Below are 18973 nucleotides of genomic sequence, written 5' to 3'. Positions count from 1 at the left end.
CACTTGTAAATATGTGTTTGCTTCAGTAAATAAAACATTATCGTTTAGCTCATTTCTGAGATCTAGGGTCAGTAGTTTATCAGTATATTCTCTTTTTTATTTTTTCTTCTTATTTAAATAACTTATCGGTTTAATGTTTTTTTTTTTATCATAAAATTCTAAAAACTCTTGAAGCAACAGGCAGCTTTTATCATCATGATTTGTATCCATTTGTTTTTAAAATAACAGACAAAATTAAATAGTCATAACGAAAAAAAAAATGGTTTATTTTTATAATACATAATTATATAATTGGTGACTGTTTGGTTGTTGATGATTCAGAAATATTTTTCATTTTGATAGATTATTTTGGGATATGACCTTCAAATAAATATCAAGAAAAAATGTATAAATACTTAACCAACAGTGATATATTATCGACGATGAAAATTCATCAACAGTGGGTGAGAGAAAAAAATATATGAAAAATTATAAATTTTTTTAAAAAGAGCACTAGATAAAAATAGCTGCAATAATTTATTGATTGTACATACGAAATATTATGCAATAAATAAACAGTTTTTTTCTTTTATTTTTAATAATAATAGTTTATTTTAAAATTGCTTGAGGGTTGTTGTTTTAGTATGTTAAATGAAATATCAATTTTTAAATAATTTATTTATATTTTAATTATAAATTGTTAACATTTTTATGATGATGAGAATGTTGATAACAATATGGAGTATTTTTTTTTTTTTTGTAAATATCATTGGCTGTATTTCATAACAATATATCAACTTTGACTAGAATTTTTGTTAAATCTATTTTTCCTTTTTTTTCTTTTCAGTATAAATACCATGTAAAATACATTATTATCGCTGAAAATGCTACGTTATTTATGAATGAATCACTACGCTAGACTTTGATAAATTTTTAATAATCTATTTGATATTATATTGAGTTAATGCTTTGATTTTTTAAAATACAAAAATTACGTTTTATCGTTTATTTTTCGGCGATTCTTCATCTTCACTAGCATCATCTTCGACTTCTTCAATTTTCTTATTTTTATTTCTTTCAATATTTTCAATTTTCATTGATTTAAATTTATTTTCTTCTTTCATATTTACAATTAAATTGTCATTATCTAATTGATCATCATCATCTTCAATTTCATTACTTATTTCATCACTGTCAATGTCATTTTGTTCATCATCAAATTTTTTTTTCATCTCATAATGATGATCAGATAGTGTAAATGGATTATTTTCAGTTCTAAGATCAGCATCTTCTTCATCTTCTTCAATTTCATCTCTTGATTTATCTTGTTTTGCTGTAATAAATTCTTCATCATCATCTTCATCTTCTTCATCTTCTTCATCAACCTTTTTATTTTTTCCATTTTCAAATTCTGGCTTGTTTTTTTTCTTTTTTACATAAATATCTCCATTTTTTTCACCTTTGATCTGTAAAAATAAAAAGAAAAAAAATAATTAATCTAGACTATATTGTTTATAACTATTTAAATAAATAAATAAATAGATATATTTTCTTACAAACAAATTGTCATTGTGATCAATGAGTGATAGTGTCACTTTGCTTGATAAAATAATACCACATTGAGAATTTTCTTCTTCTTGGGTTTCAGTATCAAGGACAAATAAGTCACAATTTGGTGGTATTGTACCCTCAAGAAAAACTTCATTTGTTGAAGTTTGTTCACGTTCAGTGTCATCTCTAAATAACATTATAATATAATAAATATTTTTTGTATAATTTTAACAATTGTAAATTATTTGAATAACTAACTTTTTCGATTGTGGAATTACTGGAGTCGTTGGTCTACTTATTTTTCGTTCACTTTTCGAATATGCTGTTGTTTTTATACCAGACATTTTAATACCACATGGTAATTCACATTTTTCATTATCATTTTGCTGCATTTGACAACAATTTTCATCATTACAATCAATCTGCAATCAAAAATACAATAATTTAAAATATACAATTAATTGTAATATATTTTTAAAATTAAATTTGTTTTGAAGCCATGCGATCCTAAAAAATAAAAATAATTATTAAATAAATATCAAAGCATAATAAAAAATATTTTATATATTAATTTAAATAATTAAGCAATAAATTTTCAAACTTTTAAAAACACTCGTTTGAAAAAACAATATCGAACAATACCTTTAAGGGAATAACAACAATCCCTGGCAGACAAATAGATTTTGGAGCCACATCAACAACTTAAAACGTAAAATTAATAAATAAATTTATCTAAATTAATTATGTTTAAATGAAACAAAAAATTCCAATCATTCATTCAATAATCCTCAATGCAAATGAGATGATTTAAAAAAATAATTAAATAAAAATGATTGATGATGAAAAACACGTTTCGTAGGGCGTGTAGAAAAACCAGAACAAAAAAAAAACCTAAATAATAGAAAAATCGAAAAAAAAAGCTTGCATATATTTGTCAATAAATAATAAACATAATATATTTATTAAATTGATGTCTTGATAAGTGTCATTGGTTAAAACCTGTGTATTAACGTTGTCTGGACTTGGTGCAATTGTACGTGAAAAATTTCCCATTTGTACAACAATTCTTTCCATCGCAGCTTCAGTATCAGCCAATCGTCGTAACAGCATATCTACTTCAATTTCTCCAGCTGATTCTATTATGTCCAGCATGTGCAACACATTATCATACGATATTTTATATTTTTTAAAAATTATAAATATATATTGCGTGCATTCAAATACATGTATATAAATTTTACGATACATATTTCAGTGTAATAATGATTTATGACAATGATTGTATAATTTGTCATTCATAATAATAAACAATTATAAAAAATGAATAATACTCACGTGATTTAAGTTCTTCAATTGTTTTAATTGGTTTAGCTGGTACTGGTGTTTTTTCTTTTTTTGGATATGGTGCACCAGTTATTGCACTTGCTAATGCTGCTGGATTAAATACACGATTACGAAATTCACGTTCAGCTTCAATATTTCTATAATCTTGATGTATTTCATTTTTTGAATTTTTACGTAAAACCTGTTATTTGAAAAAAAAAAATATAAATAATAATCATAATAAATACATACATATATTTAATGATAAAAATAAAATTATATGCGACCTTGGCCATTGTATATAAAAAGAATACAAGTATTCCAACGGTGTAAAGTGGCATGATAATACCCATGCTACTTCCACCACCTCCACCACCACCCTGAGAAGACATTATAACACGTCCACCTCCACCACCACCCATTGGTGGCCTCATTTTTGGCACAACATGATCAGGTCGACCATCAACTTTTGGCACAATATGTGATGCTGGTATTGCTCTTCCTCGTTCTCTCATTGCTGGATGTGAATTACCAGCATGAATCGGTGCTTTTCTTTCTTGTCTAATTGGTGCTAATTAAAATAAAAAAAAAACAAAATTAATAATTATTTATTAGCATTTATTATTAACTAGCTTTTTTTTTTTTTCCTCTCAAGCATTAATACTTAATTATAAAATTCATTTATGTTTAATTTTGTTGGCATAATGCCAATGTTAAATAGGCATCTTTAGCTGGGAATCCATATATATCCTCTGACCTTTTAAAAGGTGTTATTTATGGTAATAAATATATTTATATTAATTTAAATTGTATAATGTTATGTATAATAGTCAAAAGGTACACACAGAAATGGTTTAATTAAGAAATTAGTAATGATGATGATTATTAGGCAAATTAAAAATGTTAATCAAACTTTTTTTTTTTTCCAAAAAATAATAAAACTTGGTATTTTGTCTTACTGTGTGGCATCAATATATGATATCTTATAAGATGTGGAATTCCTAGCTTTGATAATGATACACCATAATGATTTTTTAAACATATTGAACTATTAAATGAACGTATTTCTTCAAGTACTTGTTTATGACTTTTTCCCAATCTTTCTTTATCAGCAAGAAATGAAGACATATCAATTCCACATCTAGCTAATATTTCATCACGACAAAAATTTGAACTTTGTAATGTTAATTTATTTGTTTTAAGAACATCACGAATTCTTGGATCAATTTGATGATGTTTTATAATATTTTTACACATTTCTTGTAGTATATCAGCTGTATTAACATCATTCTCGAATATCAAATCACAGCATACTGTCATTATATTATATTAATTAATTTATGTAGATATATTTTTATTTATCAAATTATCTAATCTATATAAATTTTTAAATTTATATTCTAAAAACTTACCAGATTTATCAGTTGATGTATATGATGATGGTCCAATTATCATTGGATAAAAAATTTTTGGCCATAATATAGCAAAACATCCAGCAACAACAGCCAAAACAAGTATTGTTTTTTTAATTCCAAATTCACTTTCAGGTGGTAATTTATTTTTTTCATTATCATATGATAATCGTTCGTTAATTCGTGTACGTTCCATAATTAATTGTTTATTTTATGTATAATATTCGATTGATAATCTCATCCAGGGACAGATGAAAACCTTGTGTTTTGTTAAAAAATAAACAAGGTGGGCCAGCAGCAGCAGCTCACTGTCGTCTGACTATTTCTGTCAATAGAACAAGGTCGTATATTAAATTTTATTCGCCCCAATCTGTCTGATTTTTTTTTTTTTATCTTACAATAATTTCAACCCTTGGAGAAATCATAGATTTGATATGAACAAGTATTTTTAATTTTACAAGAAAATTATGTAAATAAAATTGTTAAAAATATAAAAATTAACAAATAATTATCAGCTAATTAAAAAAATTATTTTAAAATATATTTCCATCGAAATAACATTACGTCAGAGTAAAAATAAAAATAGAAAAATACTCATTATTTCATAACTATAAAAAAAATAAATATAAAAAATTTTTTTCTATGTTTACATAAATACTTTTTATTTATATTAAGCAAGTATTTTATTAATTATTTGTTTTTGTTTTTACAGAAACTTAAGTTTATTTTTTAATTTATTAAAGTGTTTTCTAATTATTTTTTTTTCATGATGAATAATTGATGACTTGGGTTTGATTTAATCTGGACCACCACGCTGAAGAAATAAAAAAAAAATAATTGATGATTATAGCTTTGTAGTTAATTAATGATAAAATATAATTGTCTTACATTGATGTAGGCAATTTCGTAGTCAGCAATTTGTCTTCTTTGATAACGTAATGGTAATTGAAAATCTTCAATTGTTGGTAGAGCAATTACACCGGGTCCCGTTGCACCACCAGCTGTTGATTTTGTTGACGGCCCTGGTACAGCAGACTGCGCTGTAGTCGCACCCTCAAATACTATTATTTAATAATAATAAAAAAAAAAAAAAAAGTTATTTTATATTTAATAATATTCACTTAAAATTTATTGTTTAGTAATTATAATTTTCGATAATTACCACGAGTTATTAAACCCTTTCTAAAACGAATCATTGGTATATGTTGTTGAATCACCTAAAAAATTGATACGTAAATTATTGACACTTGACACAAAAAAAAAGTCTCAGGTATAGTTAATAATGTCAATTGACAATTGATATTTCAAGAATATTATTTATTTATTTATTTATTTTACCTTCCAGCCATTTGATCCCATCATTTTTTAATTAGACTTTTGTTTGTTTATTTTCTTGGCAGTATTTGGTAACCTGAAATCAGGATGATAGAAAAAAAAACAACACTAAATAAACGTCCTTGAATAAATTTAACACTAGAGGGCGTTATAATTATTTTTAATAATAATTGTTAATTAAATAGTTGAATTGTTGTGCAAAGAAATTGCAATTTATTACATATACATTTTGTTGAAAATAAATTGAAAGAAGCAATGTCATCAGAGGAAGCTGATGGAAGTAAAAGTGAAGATGTTGATCAAACCTCAACAGAATGGATGAAAGAAAGAGCTGAAAAAAATCGTCAAAAAGCTTTACTTTTGAGAAAAACTAAACTCGTTGCTCATCCCTATGCCAAAGAGTAAATTGTTTATTTATTTATTTAATAAATTATTTGTTTTGATAGCTAATTTATTGTAAATTTTTTTTGATAAATTCTAGAAGTGAAAAGAATGGCACCTCTGGCAAGAGTATCAAGGTACAAGGACAAAAAGTCATTGATACTGGTGGTGGTTTTCTCATTGAGGAAGATGATGATTTGGAAAAAGAAATGGTAATTATTCAAAGTTAATTAATTAAAACAAGAGATAAAATATAATATTTTGTTTTTTATTTAAGCTTAAAATACCAGATGAACCATTGTTGATGATGTTTGATCTTCCAAGTTGTGAAGAATGTGGAAAAGAATTTAATGAATCATATTTATTTGAAACATTTGATTTACCTGTTTGTAATGCTTGTCGTGATCCAGATGAAAAACATTCATTAATAACAAAAACTGAAGCTAAAGATCAGTATTTATTAAAAGATCATGATTTTGATAAAAGAGAACCACCATTAAAATATATTGTTAGAAAAAATCCACATAATTCACATTGGGGAGAAATGAAATTATATTTACATTTACAAATTGAAAAAAGAGCTCTAGAAGTTTGGGAAAGTGAAGAAAAATTAATTGAAGAAAAAGAAAGACGTGATATTAAACGTCAAGAAACTAAAATTAAACGTTATAATAAAAAAGTTAAACAACTTAGAATGCAAGTTAGAAGTTCAGTTTATGATAAAACTAAAAAAGCAAATCATGTACATAACTTTGGTCCAGATACATACAATGAAGATAATGATGATTATACTCATACTTGTGTTGAATGTAATTATGAAGAAACTTATGAAAAAATGTAAAAATCATCCTTAATAATAATTATCATTTTAGTATTAATTTCATTCATTTGTAATTTATCAATTTTTTTTTTTTTTTGCATCAAGCATTTATTGCATTATTATTTTTTTACTTTTATTTATACAGTAATAATATTAATAGATGTTTAATTTTTCAACGCGAAATATCAATAAATAAAAACTAATAAATTAAAAAATGTTTTATAATTTATTTTATCTAATTATTATCATTAAATTTATCTTCAATAATTAACTAGTAACAATAAATTGGATTTATTTTTTAATATATATATATATTTTTTTTTACAATATTAATTTGTTATTACAGAATTAATAAAACACACAATTTTAATCATTCACTTCTAGTCAGTCACCGTATCTGACAAATTAAAAACAATTCATGGAAAATTAAAATTATAAAATAACAAATAAGTTATATAAAAAACAAAATGAATTAATAAAATTTGTTTTGAACGGTGGCAAGACAAATATATATAAAAAAAAAAAAAAAAAAATACATCTATATAAAGACTATATATGTTTTTAGTTAAAATAATAATGTACAAGCATTATATCGTCTTTTGTTTTTAAGTTTAATTTAATTTTTTAATAATTATCTATTTTAATGAAAATATTGCCAACAATATATTAAATATTGTGCGATAATTTAATCCTTTATTTCAATTTTTATTTACTTTTCTAACCAGTATTCAGCACTAAGACAATTATTAATATTATTATTACAATTATATTTTTTTTTTCTTCGATGACTGTGTGATGTTTTTTTTTTTTTAATGAATTTTTACCTGTACAAATTTATCGAACACAGTAGCGCGGTGTAATTAAAAGAAAAAGAAAAAATCAATAGTATTATAAATTAATTGTATTGTCACACTCAACAACCCTCACACAAAGATCAAATTGTTTTATTTTTTTTTATCAAGGCAGTCGCAAAGTTCTCATTAAAAATTATTATTCATCGTTAATCTTCTTATTTACGAAAAAAAAAAAAATCAAAACAGAATTTTTAGTCATAAATCTCTGTTGAAAAATAATAATTAATGCTAAGATTGATTGTTTCTATCTGTGCATGATAAGCCTCGTGATGGCAGTGTATTTGGCACTGTTAAATGTGGACCATCACTTTTGATTGATCTGACTGGATTGCTGACAGTTGTGGACGATCTAAAAAATAATAAAATTATTTTTAATAATATTCATAATATATACATAATAAAAAAATAAATAAATTTAATTTAATTACCTGTTATGTCTGAGATGACTTTTGACTAGATGACCAGCAGTTAAAGCAGCCATTAGTGATAATTCACCAGCAAGAACAGTTGCACAAACAATTCTAGCAAGTTTACTGGCATTTTCACCAGGTAAACTTTTATGTGCACCTTTAACACCCAATATTGCAAGACATGCACCTTGTGCTGGTAAACCAGTACCACCACCAATTGTACCAATTTCAATACTTGGCATTGTACAAGATACATATAAATCTTTACCATCAACACCCCATGGTTCCATTAATGTCATACAATTACTACTACCAACATTTTGAGCTGGATCTTGTCCAGTTGCAATGTATATTGCTGTTACAATATTTGCAGCATGTGCATTAAAACCACCAACACTACCAGCAACTGCTGAACCAATCATATTTTTACTAATATTAACATCAACAAGTGCATGTACTGATGTTTTTAATACATTTGTAACAATATCAGATGGTACAATTGCTTCACAAACAACACTTTTACCACGTCCTTCAATCCAATTAACAGCTGCTGGTTTTTTATCAGTACAAAAATTACCACTTAGAGATAATATTTCCATATCTTGAAAATAATTTTGTACATATTGTAATGATTTTTCTGTACCTTTTGATAACATATTCATTCCCATTGCATCACCAGTTTTAGCAACAAATCTTATAAATAAATGTCTACCGGCAATTCTAACATGTATTTTAGTTAAACGTGCAAATCTACTTGTTTCATCAAAATATCTTTTCATTTCATCATAATTAATTGTATCTTGCATCCATGACATTGCCTCACTAGCACGTACAATATTTGGAAATCTAACAACTGGACCACGTGTCATACCATCAGCAACAACACGACTTGTAACACCACATTTTATTAATGCTCTACTACCACGATTTGTTGATGCAACAAGACAACCCTCAGTTGTTGCCATTGGTACACGTATTAATTCATCATCAACAAGTAATGGTCCAATAATACCAACTGGTACTGGTACATAACCAATTACATTTTCACAACATGAACCAAGTACTTTTGTATAATCATAATTTTTATATGGTAAATTATCTAATTCATCAGTAAAATTTGCATCTGAACGTACTAATTCACGACGTATACCAACACCACGTTCCATATCACCTACTGCTTTTTCTAATTGATATGCTGGTATATGTTTATTTTTTACTAATTGTAAAACTTCAATGTCTGTTAATTCACTAGCACCCAACTAGAATAAATAAATAAATAAATAAAACAAACTCATTAAAAATTTATAGAAATAAACAAAAAAATTTACCTCTGATTTATAAATTGCCAAACATTCTTCAAGGCTTCTTGGTTCTTTTATTTCAACAGATGATTGATCAATTATATATTCATCAACACGAAAACTTTTAGCATCAGTTTGTACTTCTTGATCTTGAACTTCAACATGTGATTCACTTCCAATTTCAACATAATTATCACCCATACCAGATAATGGAAATACAGGTGTATGAATATTTGGAAAATTTGAACCATATCTTTGACGTATTGATACATCTAATGAATTCATAATATCATTTGGATTATCATCAGATAATTGTGTATCAGCTGATTCTTCTTGTTCTTCAAAATTTAATTGTTGTACAATTTCAGTTTCGTCTTCAATAAATATAAATTTTAATGCAAGTGCTATTAACAATATTAATATAACAATATTGTCAGCACTAACTGATAACCAATTCATCAAATGTTCATGAAAATCTTCTGGTATTTTTGATTTATTATGATTATTTATAATAATATGAGAATTCATTGGTGAAGGTGTACCTTCTACTGGATCATCACCACTACCATGCTTAAATGGCCATCGACTAGAAAAAAAAAAAAAAAAAAAAAGAAAAAATTAAAATTTAAAATAAAAACACAATTTTATCTTGTCAAATATTTATAGTTTTTAAAAATAAAAAATTTATATATTTTGACTTGTATGATAAATAAATAAATTATTATATACTTTAAATTCAAGTAGCAGAAACATGTCGATATACGTGTGCTGTCTTTGACAAACTGAATTTCCTACCTCTACAATTTGGAAAAAAATAACAATGACTTTCACCAACAATGGCTTTGTAATAAATTTCTATTTTTGGTTACTTTATTTATCATATTTCGATATAATCATCTCATCTTTTTTAAAATAAAAAAAAGAAAAAAAAACACAGTTATTATTATTATCCCTCCATTCACTAAATTCACTATATTTATTTTTTAAATATATTTTTGGATATACTGAATAATTAATAAGGAAATACTAGAAAATCCCATTCAATAATAGTAAATTGCAAATGACGTAAGAATATTTTTAAAAAATAAAAGAAACACTATTAATATAAATAATTTATCAATGATCTATTACGTAGTAAACCTGACCTCTTAAAATCACAAAGAATATATAGGTATATATATATATTATTTTTTTTTCTTTTAACAATAAAGAAGAGAAAAATTTGTACAAAAAAAAAAAAAAAAATCAAAAAGTTGAGAGGTCAGATTATAGATAAGATCCAAAAAGAAAAAAAAAAAAAAATGTAACACGTCAGGGTCTTTCCGCGTATATTGCGATCAATCGGATGCTACATAAAAATAAAAAAAGCCATTATTCTTTGAAAAAAAATAATGCAAATAATAGTCAAAGAAACTAAAAACTATGTTTATTTTTTTTTTATTAGAAAGTAAGAAGAAGTATGATTCAGCAAAATCAATACAACCATTGGCAATGAGAACTTCAATTAAAATAATTATTTATTAACTTTTTTTTTTTTTCTTTTATTTATTTTTTCTTTTACTTTGATGTTCTTTCTCTTGACTCAAAGATCAAGGCTAAATCATCAGAGCTAAGAAAAATACCTCATTATTAAGTAATCAATCGTCACGAAGTAATTGAAAAAATAAATATATAGAAAAAAATGAGCACACACATATTATGAAGTAAGAATGACCAAGTTATTATTATAATTATTTTTTTTATTTACCTGTGAGCATGTACAACAAATAGGCCAGCAATCATAATCATTTTGACACGTTCAACAACAGGATTTGGCTTCTGATCTTCTTCGTTTAACGAGGGTAACATGAGTATTCTATCAGCACTGATATTTTTCATTCCATTACTTCCTCGTGAAAACTATATTATTAAAATATAAAATATAATATAATAAATAATTTATTATTAATAATTAAATAGTAATAATAATTTATAAATATTACCTCAAGTATAAGTGATAAACAAGCTGGATAAAATGTTATAAATACAAAGTAGTTAACAACAACACCAAGACATGCAAAACTACAAAGCATTTCAAGTCTTTTTACACCTGATAATGATCCAATGCTAATTAATAATGTCTCAACAAGTGTATTCAGGGTTATTGATGGAGCCAAAAGTGACATACCACGAGCAATATTTGCTCTAACTTCTTCTTGACTTGTTGATCTTACAGCTAATTGTGCTAATGCACCAGCTTTATTTAAATCAATTAATAATAAAAAGAAAAATAGTGTATTTCTGAAATTAAAAAAATTCATACAAATTATAAACTGGTTAAATTTAATTTTAGCTATATATTTTTTATTTCAACTTCAAGTAATTTAAAGTTTAAGAAAAAATTAGTATTTAATTCCTATTTGAGATATAAAAATTCCAGTATAAATATCTGTTCAACTTACGTAAAATCAGCCATATCACTTTGACTCAAATTAACAACACTTGTTGTAAATACAACACTTGCACATACTGTAAAAAGTCCAGCAATACCTAAAAAAAAGAAAAATAATATTTATTTTAAAAAATCATTCAAATTAATCATGTTATTTGTTTATTAATTGAATTATTATCTTGTTGTCTGGTGTTAATAACATTGTAATTAATAATGTTAAAGAGTTCAAGTTGATTGTACGATGATATGTTAGTGAGAATGTAAAAAAAATATATATATAATTTGGTAATCATGTTTGCAAACTATCAACACAAACTGTCTTGCTATTACTTTCCATTAAAACTTTCACTGAGAGTGTATACCAGAAGGCTTTCACGTGATACCTCCATACACACAAGATCCGGTTTTATCATTTATTTTTTTTTTCCCTCAATTCATTATTTATTTTGTATTTTTAAAGATAATAATAAAATAATATTTTTTTAATAATTTATTATTATTATTTTTCTTTTGCTTATTTATTTGCGTTTTTTTTTTTTTCTCCATTAATTTGTCGTGAAATGAGTATTTAAGCCATTCAACAATTAACATATGATTATGAAACATGTATTTTCTTTTTTTTTTTTTTTTTTTATTTTCTTACCAAGAATATACTTGGAGCCAAGTTTTTTTAAATTTCTAAATTGTTGATAACTAGTGAGGATTGCTACACATCGAAATATTGTCATTACAATAATAACCACAGCATTTTGTTGTTCCTGTATAATAAATAAATAAATAAATAAAATTTAGCATACAAAATAAAATAAATAATAAGTTTTAAATATTATTGCACTTACGTCGGGACTACATTTTCCATTCCAACAATGAGATGAAGTGCCTGAAAGTCTTCCTTCACGATTACTAGAATTTCCATTTTCTAAATTAATCATACATGCTGTCAGTGTAAATAATGCAACAATGACTTCCAATGGATGACCAGCACACAAACCACCATATACTTCAAATACTTTGGCAAGCATTTTTCATAAATTTATTTAATTTTTTTCGGATTATTATTTAAATATCTGTAACATAAAACAATAATGTATTTATTAATTATCAATTTTTTTAAAATAATAATAATATATACACTAATGAACTTAAAAAAAGTAAAAGTTGTTAAGAATTATTTGAAGTTCAATGTAATAACACTTGAACGAGTTATTCTTTTTTTTTTTATTCTCATTTTTTCAATAAATATTGCACATGAATTGCCTAACCACATATATAGCATGTTCTACATACCAGTTATGCGATAATCACAGTTATTTAATAATATATTTATTAAAATTGCAAATAATAGATTATAAATTTAATGCAAATTGTTTTTTTTACATTTATTTTTTTCATATAGAATCATTTAAAATTTTATGTTAATTATAGAAAACTACCTTGAGAGATTATTAGCAATCAAATTTAATTTATGCATACTCACGAGTCTCAAAAAAAATAAAAAAAAAAACTTAGTGATAATGATAATTAATTAGTAAATATATAATATTGTATATTTAAAAAATAAAATATCAATTTAAATGATGATTTTTTATTATTTGACAAAAAAAAAAAAAAATGTCACTTGAAAAAAATCATAAAAGAAATGTTATTTTTTAAATAAATATAAAAGATTTTCACGGTATAATTTAAATTTTAAATAAATATAGAATAAATAATAAAAAAAAAATGATAAACATATTTTTTTTACGTTTTTTATATAAATAATTTATGAAGTTTCAAGTGGAATGAGCTTGGATGTTCATTCCACTCTGACAAGTTGTTAGTTTATGATAAAATGAAGCATCAATTATTATTATAGTAGGTACCAATGTCTGTCAAGGTCGTCGACTTTTCACTGAGACTAAACTAGCATTATCTCAGCACCTGAATGATCAATACCAATGACCTCAACAAATTACTCGAGAGTAAAATTATCAATTTCAATTGGAGTAATTTTTTTTTATATTTCATCCATCACAGTAAAACTGCATAAATGCACAACACACGAACTGATTAAATAAATATATTTTTTTTTTTATCTTTTTTTATATCATTATATTCAGTAATTATTTATTTTCTACGCAACGAAGCAGTTAAACAAAGTGTGTCAGGAACAAATTGAAAGAGATCAAATCATGCATGGATTATAAAAAGTAACAGTTTAAAAAAAAAAAAAGAGAGAAAAAAATATATATTAAAAATTATTATATTTTTTTTTTTTTTTTTAATATTTATGTAAAAAAAGATTCATATGAATCGCACGTGTATAAAAATTACTTACACATATAAACATAGTGCTTAAATGATTGCAACCTTAACCGAGAGTTTTCACATTAAAATCTTGATGATTTTACCTTTCTCTTTCGAGATCAACTAGAGAGTTGTATAATTTACTTTCATCACACTGCATACTTGACAGCCAATAAACGTAAATATATTTTAAATATTTTAAATATATAAAGGTATCAACCAATACAACCAATTGATGATGATATTTATGAATAAATTTTTTAAATACGTGACAAAATGATCGTGTGTTCTCCCGGAAGCACCAAACACATTTATTTTCGTTGTCTTTATATTATTACGAAAAATAAAATAATACCTAATCAATACGTGAAAGCAATCAGTGTATACTAAATTATATTTGACTCTTAAATAAAATAATAATACACACGTGTTTATAATTATAAAAAATTTAAAAAAAGTTTTTTTTTTTTTCGAATTACAATTATATTTCTTACAGTCTCTGTTTATGCACATGTGTTTTGAATATATATTTTTTATTATTGCATTTTTAAATGCAATTTATAATAATATAATAATGTACTTTTTTTTTTTTTTTAATTTAAAAATGAGTGCATCTGTGTGTACATACCTCTTATTCGAAATTGCACCCAAAAGTATCCCATTCGCTCTTATTACTTCTGGCTTTCACTCTTGCACGAAGGTCGATTTAAAATATATTAAAACGCGGTCAATTTTTTTTTATGATTTATATATAAATATACATGTATTCAAGTGCATTTATGTTTAAATAATATTTAATCATTTAAAATTTAATAAAATATAATATAATTATATTTTTAAAACAAAAAAAAAAAAAAAAAAGTTTACATTTATATTTTGAATATAATTGTTGTTTTGATACACTTGATGTTATAAATATTTATTGATAAATTGGTGGCACATACTAGACGCGATTTTAGACTGGTAAAACGCGTGCTTGTTAGTAAGTGAACAGAAATCGACTGACAACGAGAATACCCGTTAACCAACTACACCAACTAAATGAAATGACTTTGCTTGTGTGGTTACTCCCGCTTTTTTTGTAAAACTGTATATTATCGTTTTAAATTCATAGGGTTTATTATTTATTAAATTTTTTTTACAGATAATTATTTAATTAAAATAAAAAATTAATTTATTATTAAAAGACTACACATAATTAATAAATAAATTCTCCAAAAGATTCAATTACAGAAAAATTGTTTTTGTAATTTCATTTTTTCTTTTCATCGAAAAAAAATTGTAAGAAAAATCTTGCAAGATAGAAACCCACGCACTAAAAGCGTGCCATCATTCTCGTGGAAAAAATTAAAAACTAAATTGAAAAAATAATTGATAAATTAATAGAAAATAAATATGTGTATTTTTTAAATTAAATTCATTATAATGTGTGTGTGTTAAGAAAATAAGCAGGTGCAATTCAGCATCATCTAAAATTAACAAAAATATTTTATGAAGGACAGATCACAAAAAGACAGGAAAAAAAATACATATAAATGTAAAAAAAGGTTGCAAAATTTTTAAAAAAGGTCAGCGAAAGTTTCTTCAATATGTTGTATGTGAATGGAGACGAATACCTGTTGCAATTTGTTAACCACGATAAAATCATAAATAATAAATCACCAATAAAGTAAACTGTTAATTTATACCAATGAAATATATATTTTTAATTTTCATATATAATGTTTATCTTGTTTTAGTTTATTTTCATAATGCCAAAATTAGATAATCTCAAAAGATGCATGAATAAAAAATAAACAAAAATTGTTATGTAAGATTATTAACCAGATAAATTATAAAATCAATATATTTTTAAAAAATTAATATGATAAATAAATTAATAATTTAAAAGGATAAATATATATAAAAAAAATATTTATTGTTATTTCGAAATGATGGTGCATTGCCACGTGCCGCCAACTCGTCTACCAAAAATTAAACTGTATTTAAGTAGCATTATTAATTTAAATTCCAAAAGAGTTTTAAGTTCATTGAGAACTACTCGATTATCCTTCAAGCTGAAAAGCTTCCCGTTGACAAATAAATATCTTTTAACAGAAAAAAAAAAAGATATTAAATCTATAATAAATTTACTTATAAAAAAATTAATAAATAATAATAATTTTAATTATTCTTTTGTTTGTTAACTACCTAATCTCACACATTATTATTTTATCAAGTGTGCAAGGTCTATTGAGACGTGAAAAAAATAATGAAATATTAATTTATTATATTATATGTGTTTGAAAATGACAATATATCATTTAATGATTATTAATAATTTATTGGTTAATAAAATAAAGAAAATAATATATTAGTATTTGAGTGTTGATACTTAATCAAATGGCATTTTTGAACTTTCAACAGTAATGAGGTAACAACGTTCATTGCATCTTGAAAAAATACAGACAGCACGTTCCTCGATAACCATAAGACGTCAAAATATTTAAAATATTTATTGTTTTTGTCTTTAATAATATGATTAAATAAAAAAAATTAATTTAATATATTTATCTTTAAAAAACAATCAAATTAATTAATGTATTATATAATAAAATATTCCATCAACAACATCATAAGTTAAATTAAATTTTATAAATAAATAAAAATTTTGTTTTTTAATTAATTTATAAATATTATTTTTATCCATAAATTCCATAATACTTTTTTGTCAATCAAATAGATATCGTCACGAAAAAAAATAGAGATTTAATCAAATTATTTTGAGTAATTTTAAACAACAATCTTATAGATTGTAAAAAAAAGCATGTTTGTTGAATAATAATAAACTAGACACTGATATTTTTTTGTGATAAAAGAAAAACAAAAAAAAAATTATACAAAGAATTTTAAATTGAATAAAATTGCACGCAACTTAATGACGTTCACTCGGTTTCCCTCAACGAAACGCGCTTTGAATACTCATAGAATAAATAATGGTAAGTAAAATATATTAAAAAAAAAAATAATTAATAATAATAAAATAATAAATAGTTTGTACAGATTCCAGTCATTTTCTTTGAGCATACAATATAAATAAAAAATCAATGATAAAAGATAAATAAGACTGAAAAAATAAATAATAAAAATTTTAAAAATGAAAATCTATGGAAAAGCAAAGCTGAAGGTTAAATTTAAATACCGGAAAGTAAACAATTAACTATTGTTTAGAAAGAGAATAAAAATAATAATTTATAAAAAAAAAAAAAAATGATTTTATCAAATAATAACTATCTATATTCTTAAATATATTTTTATAATTGAAATTATACAATTTTTTATTATTTAGAAAAATTATATTGTGACATGATAATTTTAGATTTTAATGACTTGTAAATTTTTAAAAAATAACTAAAGTATAATTACTAAAATAATTTAAAAATAATTCAATATAATTTAATGATATTTTTTTATTTTTATAAATATTTTCTTGAAATTATTAAACTCATTTGTTAAATGCAATAAAATTCCTTTGTAAATGATTTATCCAGTAATAGCCATGAGTGTAATAAATTTATTTTAATAACACCTTACACTTATCTCGAGTGCAACATTGTTGTTACATAGATGTTTCATCATACTAAAAAAAAAAGATAAAAATAATAAAACATCAAATGACAATTATTCGTAAGAGAAAAAAATAGTAAAATAATTGCAATATTTAATGAAAAATTCATTTAATTTGTTTATATACGTTAATGATTAAATTGTCTATGACAATGACCTCTTTATGTCAAATTATACTTATGAATTATGGGATTTTATCGTTGACTGTCATGGACATGTTGATGTAATTTTAATATTTGTCCTTCAAGTGTAACTTTAAACACTTGTTTAAATAAAAAAATATATTACTGTCATAAAAGTCACATTATTAACTGAAAATATTTATCAAATACACTATTATTATTGCAAAAAAAAAATGAATAATTATTACTAATTGAATATCATACAAAAAAAAAAAAAAAAAAAAAAAACTGACAGATCATTAACTTCCAACTTTGCTCAAAAGTTGCATCAGTTTTTTTCATTTTATTTTAGTATATAATAAAGATAAGGAAAAAAAATTTCACTTTAAATATTAAACGATAAAATACATTAGATTTTAAAGGAAAATATATTTTTTCAATTTGTTGTATTTAAAAATTGATTAAAAAATATAATTTAAAGAAATTTTTTTTTTTTTATAATATTCATACTTAAGTTGAAATCAATTACATCACATGTGTCAAGTGTTACCTCAGAGAGGATCTTTAAATAATAATAATAATAATCATCAAAAAAAAATTCTAAATTGTCAACACCTGAAGGTCGCTCCAAAAATCTTTTGATTAAAAAAATAATTAATAATTAAAAATATTAAATTATCATGACATAAAAACAAAATATCAAAAAATATGTTTAAATATTTAAAAGTTATTCTACCGCATAGCACCATTAGAAAGTTCAAATGCGGAACATAAAACGATGAAAAAAAAAAAGATATCTAAATTTCGAATTAGATTTGTGTAAGTAAATTTAATCCATTTATAAATACATATACCTAACCTGATAAAATAAAATTATTGAACTTGACAACTTACCGATATATAAATTAGTATTGTAAAATCATTATCACATAATTTAATAAACAATTATAACAAATAAACATTAACAATTAATTAAGATAAATAAAACAATGTTAAATTATAATTTAACATGTCAGTCACGATTTAATTAAATAAACTTTCACAGCAACTTTAAGGTAAAACAACACACAAGGAAAAAAAAAAAATCATTCGACTGATCACCAATGACGACTACATGAACGACATCTGTCTGTAATTAATAAAAGTATTATTTATTTTGTTG

General features: G+C 23.6%; 4 protein-coding genes across 10 annotated transcripts; 1 reads left to right on the top strand and 3 right to left on the bottom strand.

The window, feature by feature from the left end:
• Positions 1 to 6: 6 nt before the first annotated feature.
• Positions 7 to 5075, bottom strand: LOC122852284 (resistance to inhibitors of cholinesterase protein 3). 5 transcript variants are annotated; one of them, XM_044151991.1, is made up of 8 exons: positions 4266 to 5075; positions 3813 to 4166; positions 3141 to 3424; positions 2866 to 3055; positions 2173 to 2231; positions 1789 to 1952; positions 1536 to 1716; positions 7 to 1445 (listed from the first exon to the last, which is right to left on the bottom strand). In XM_044151991.1, exons 1-8 carry the CDS (start codon positions 4459 to 4461, stop codon positions 978 to 980), a joined length of 1896 nt encoding a protein of 631 aa, XP_044007926.1. In that variant the 5' UTR covers positions 4462 to 5075; the 3' UTR covers positions 7 to 977. The 5 variants fall into 5 exon arrangements, with proteins under 5 accessions (XP_044007926.1, XP_044007924.1, XP_044007925.1 ...); XM_044151989.1 differs by lacking the exon at positions 2173 to 2231 and adding an exon at positions 2530 to 2666 and having other exon boundaries at positions 4266 to 4590; XM_044151990.1 differs by lacking the exon at positions 2173 to 2231 and adding an exon at positions 2542 to 2666 and having other exon boundaries at positions 4266 to 4586.
• LOC122852288 lies at positions 4965 to 5727 on the bottom strand. The gene is made up of 4 exons (XM_044151997.1): positions 5604 to 5727; positions 5428 to 5482; positions 5154 to 5326; positions 4965 to 5079 (listed from the first exon to the last, which is right to left on the bottom strand). Exons 1-4 carry the CDS (start codon positions 5625 to 5627, stop codon positions 5062 to 5064), a joined length of 270 nt encoding a protein of 89 aa, XP_044007932.1. The 5' UTR covers positions 5628 to 5727; the 3' UTR covers positions 4965 to 5061.
• Positions 5728 to 5850: 123 nt separating this feature from the next.
• On the top strand, positions 5851 to 7745 carry LOC122852286 (DNA repair protein complementing XP-A cells homolog). Its single transcript, XM_044151995.1, has 3 exons — positions 5851 to 6001; positions 6082 to 6193; positions 6259 to 7745. Exons 1-3 carry the CDS (start codon positions 5856 to 5858, stop codon positions 6820 to 6822), a joined length of 822 nt encoding a protein of 273 aa, XP_044007930.1. The 5' UTR covers positions 5851 to 5855; the 3' UTR covers positions 6823 to 7745.
• Positions 7557 to 18917, bottom strand: LOC122852283 (3-hydroxy-3-methylglutaryl-coenzyme A reductase). 3 transcript variants are annotated; one of them, XM_044151985.1, is made up of 9 exons: positions 18706 to 18917; positions 12637 to 12864; positions 12441 to 12555; positions 11808 to 11895; positions 11349 to 11646; positions 11114 to 11265; positions 9394 to 9952; positions 8084 to 9324; positions 7557 to 8004 (listed from the first exon to the last, which is right to left on the bottom strand). In XM_044151985.1, the coding sequence occupies exons 2-9, from the start codon at positions 12817 to 12819 to the stop codon at positions 7884 to 7886; spliced, it is 2757 nt and encodes a 918-aa protein (XP_044007920.1). In that variant the 5' UTR covers positions 12820 to 12864; positions 18706 to 18917; the 3' UTR covers positions 7557 to 7883. The 3 variants fall into 3 exon arrangements, with proteins under 3 accessions (XP_044007920.1, XP_044007921.1, XP_044007922.1); XM_044151986.1 differs by lacking the exon at positions 18706 to 18917 and adding an exon at positions 14712 to 15142; XM_044151987.1 differs by lacking the exons at positions 12441 to 12555; positions 12637 to 12864; positions 18706 to 18917 and adding an exon at positions 11998 to 12129.
• Between the last annotated feature and the right edge of the window lie 56 nt (positions 18918 to 18973).

This window comes from Aphidius gifuensis, linkage group LG3 (assembly GCF_014905175.1).
Source record: "Aphidius gifuensis isolate YNYX2018 linkage group LG3, ASM1490517v1, whole genome shotgun sequence".
NCBI lineage: Eukaryota > Metazoa > Arthropoda > Insecta > Hymenoptera > Braconidae > Aphidius > Aphidius gifuensis.
The sequence above is the reverse complement of the archived record's forward strand: the minus strand, read 5'-3'. Positions and strand labels throughout refer to the sequence as shown.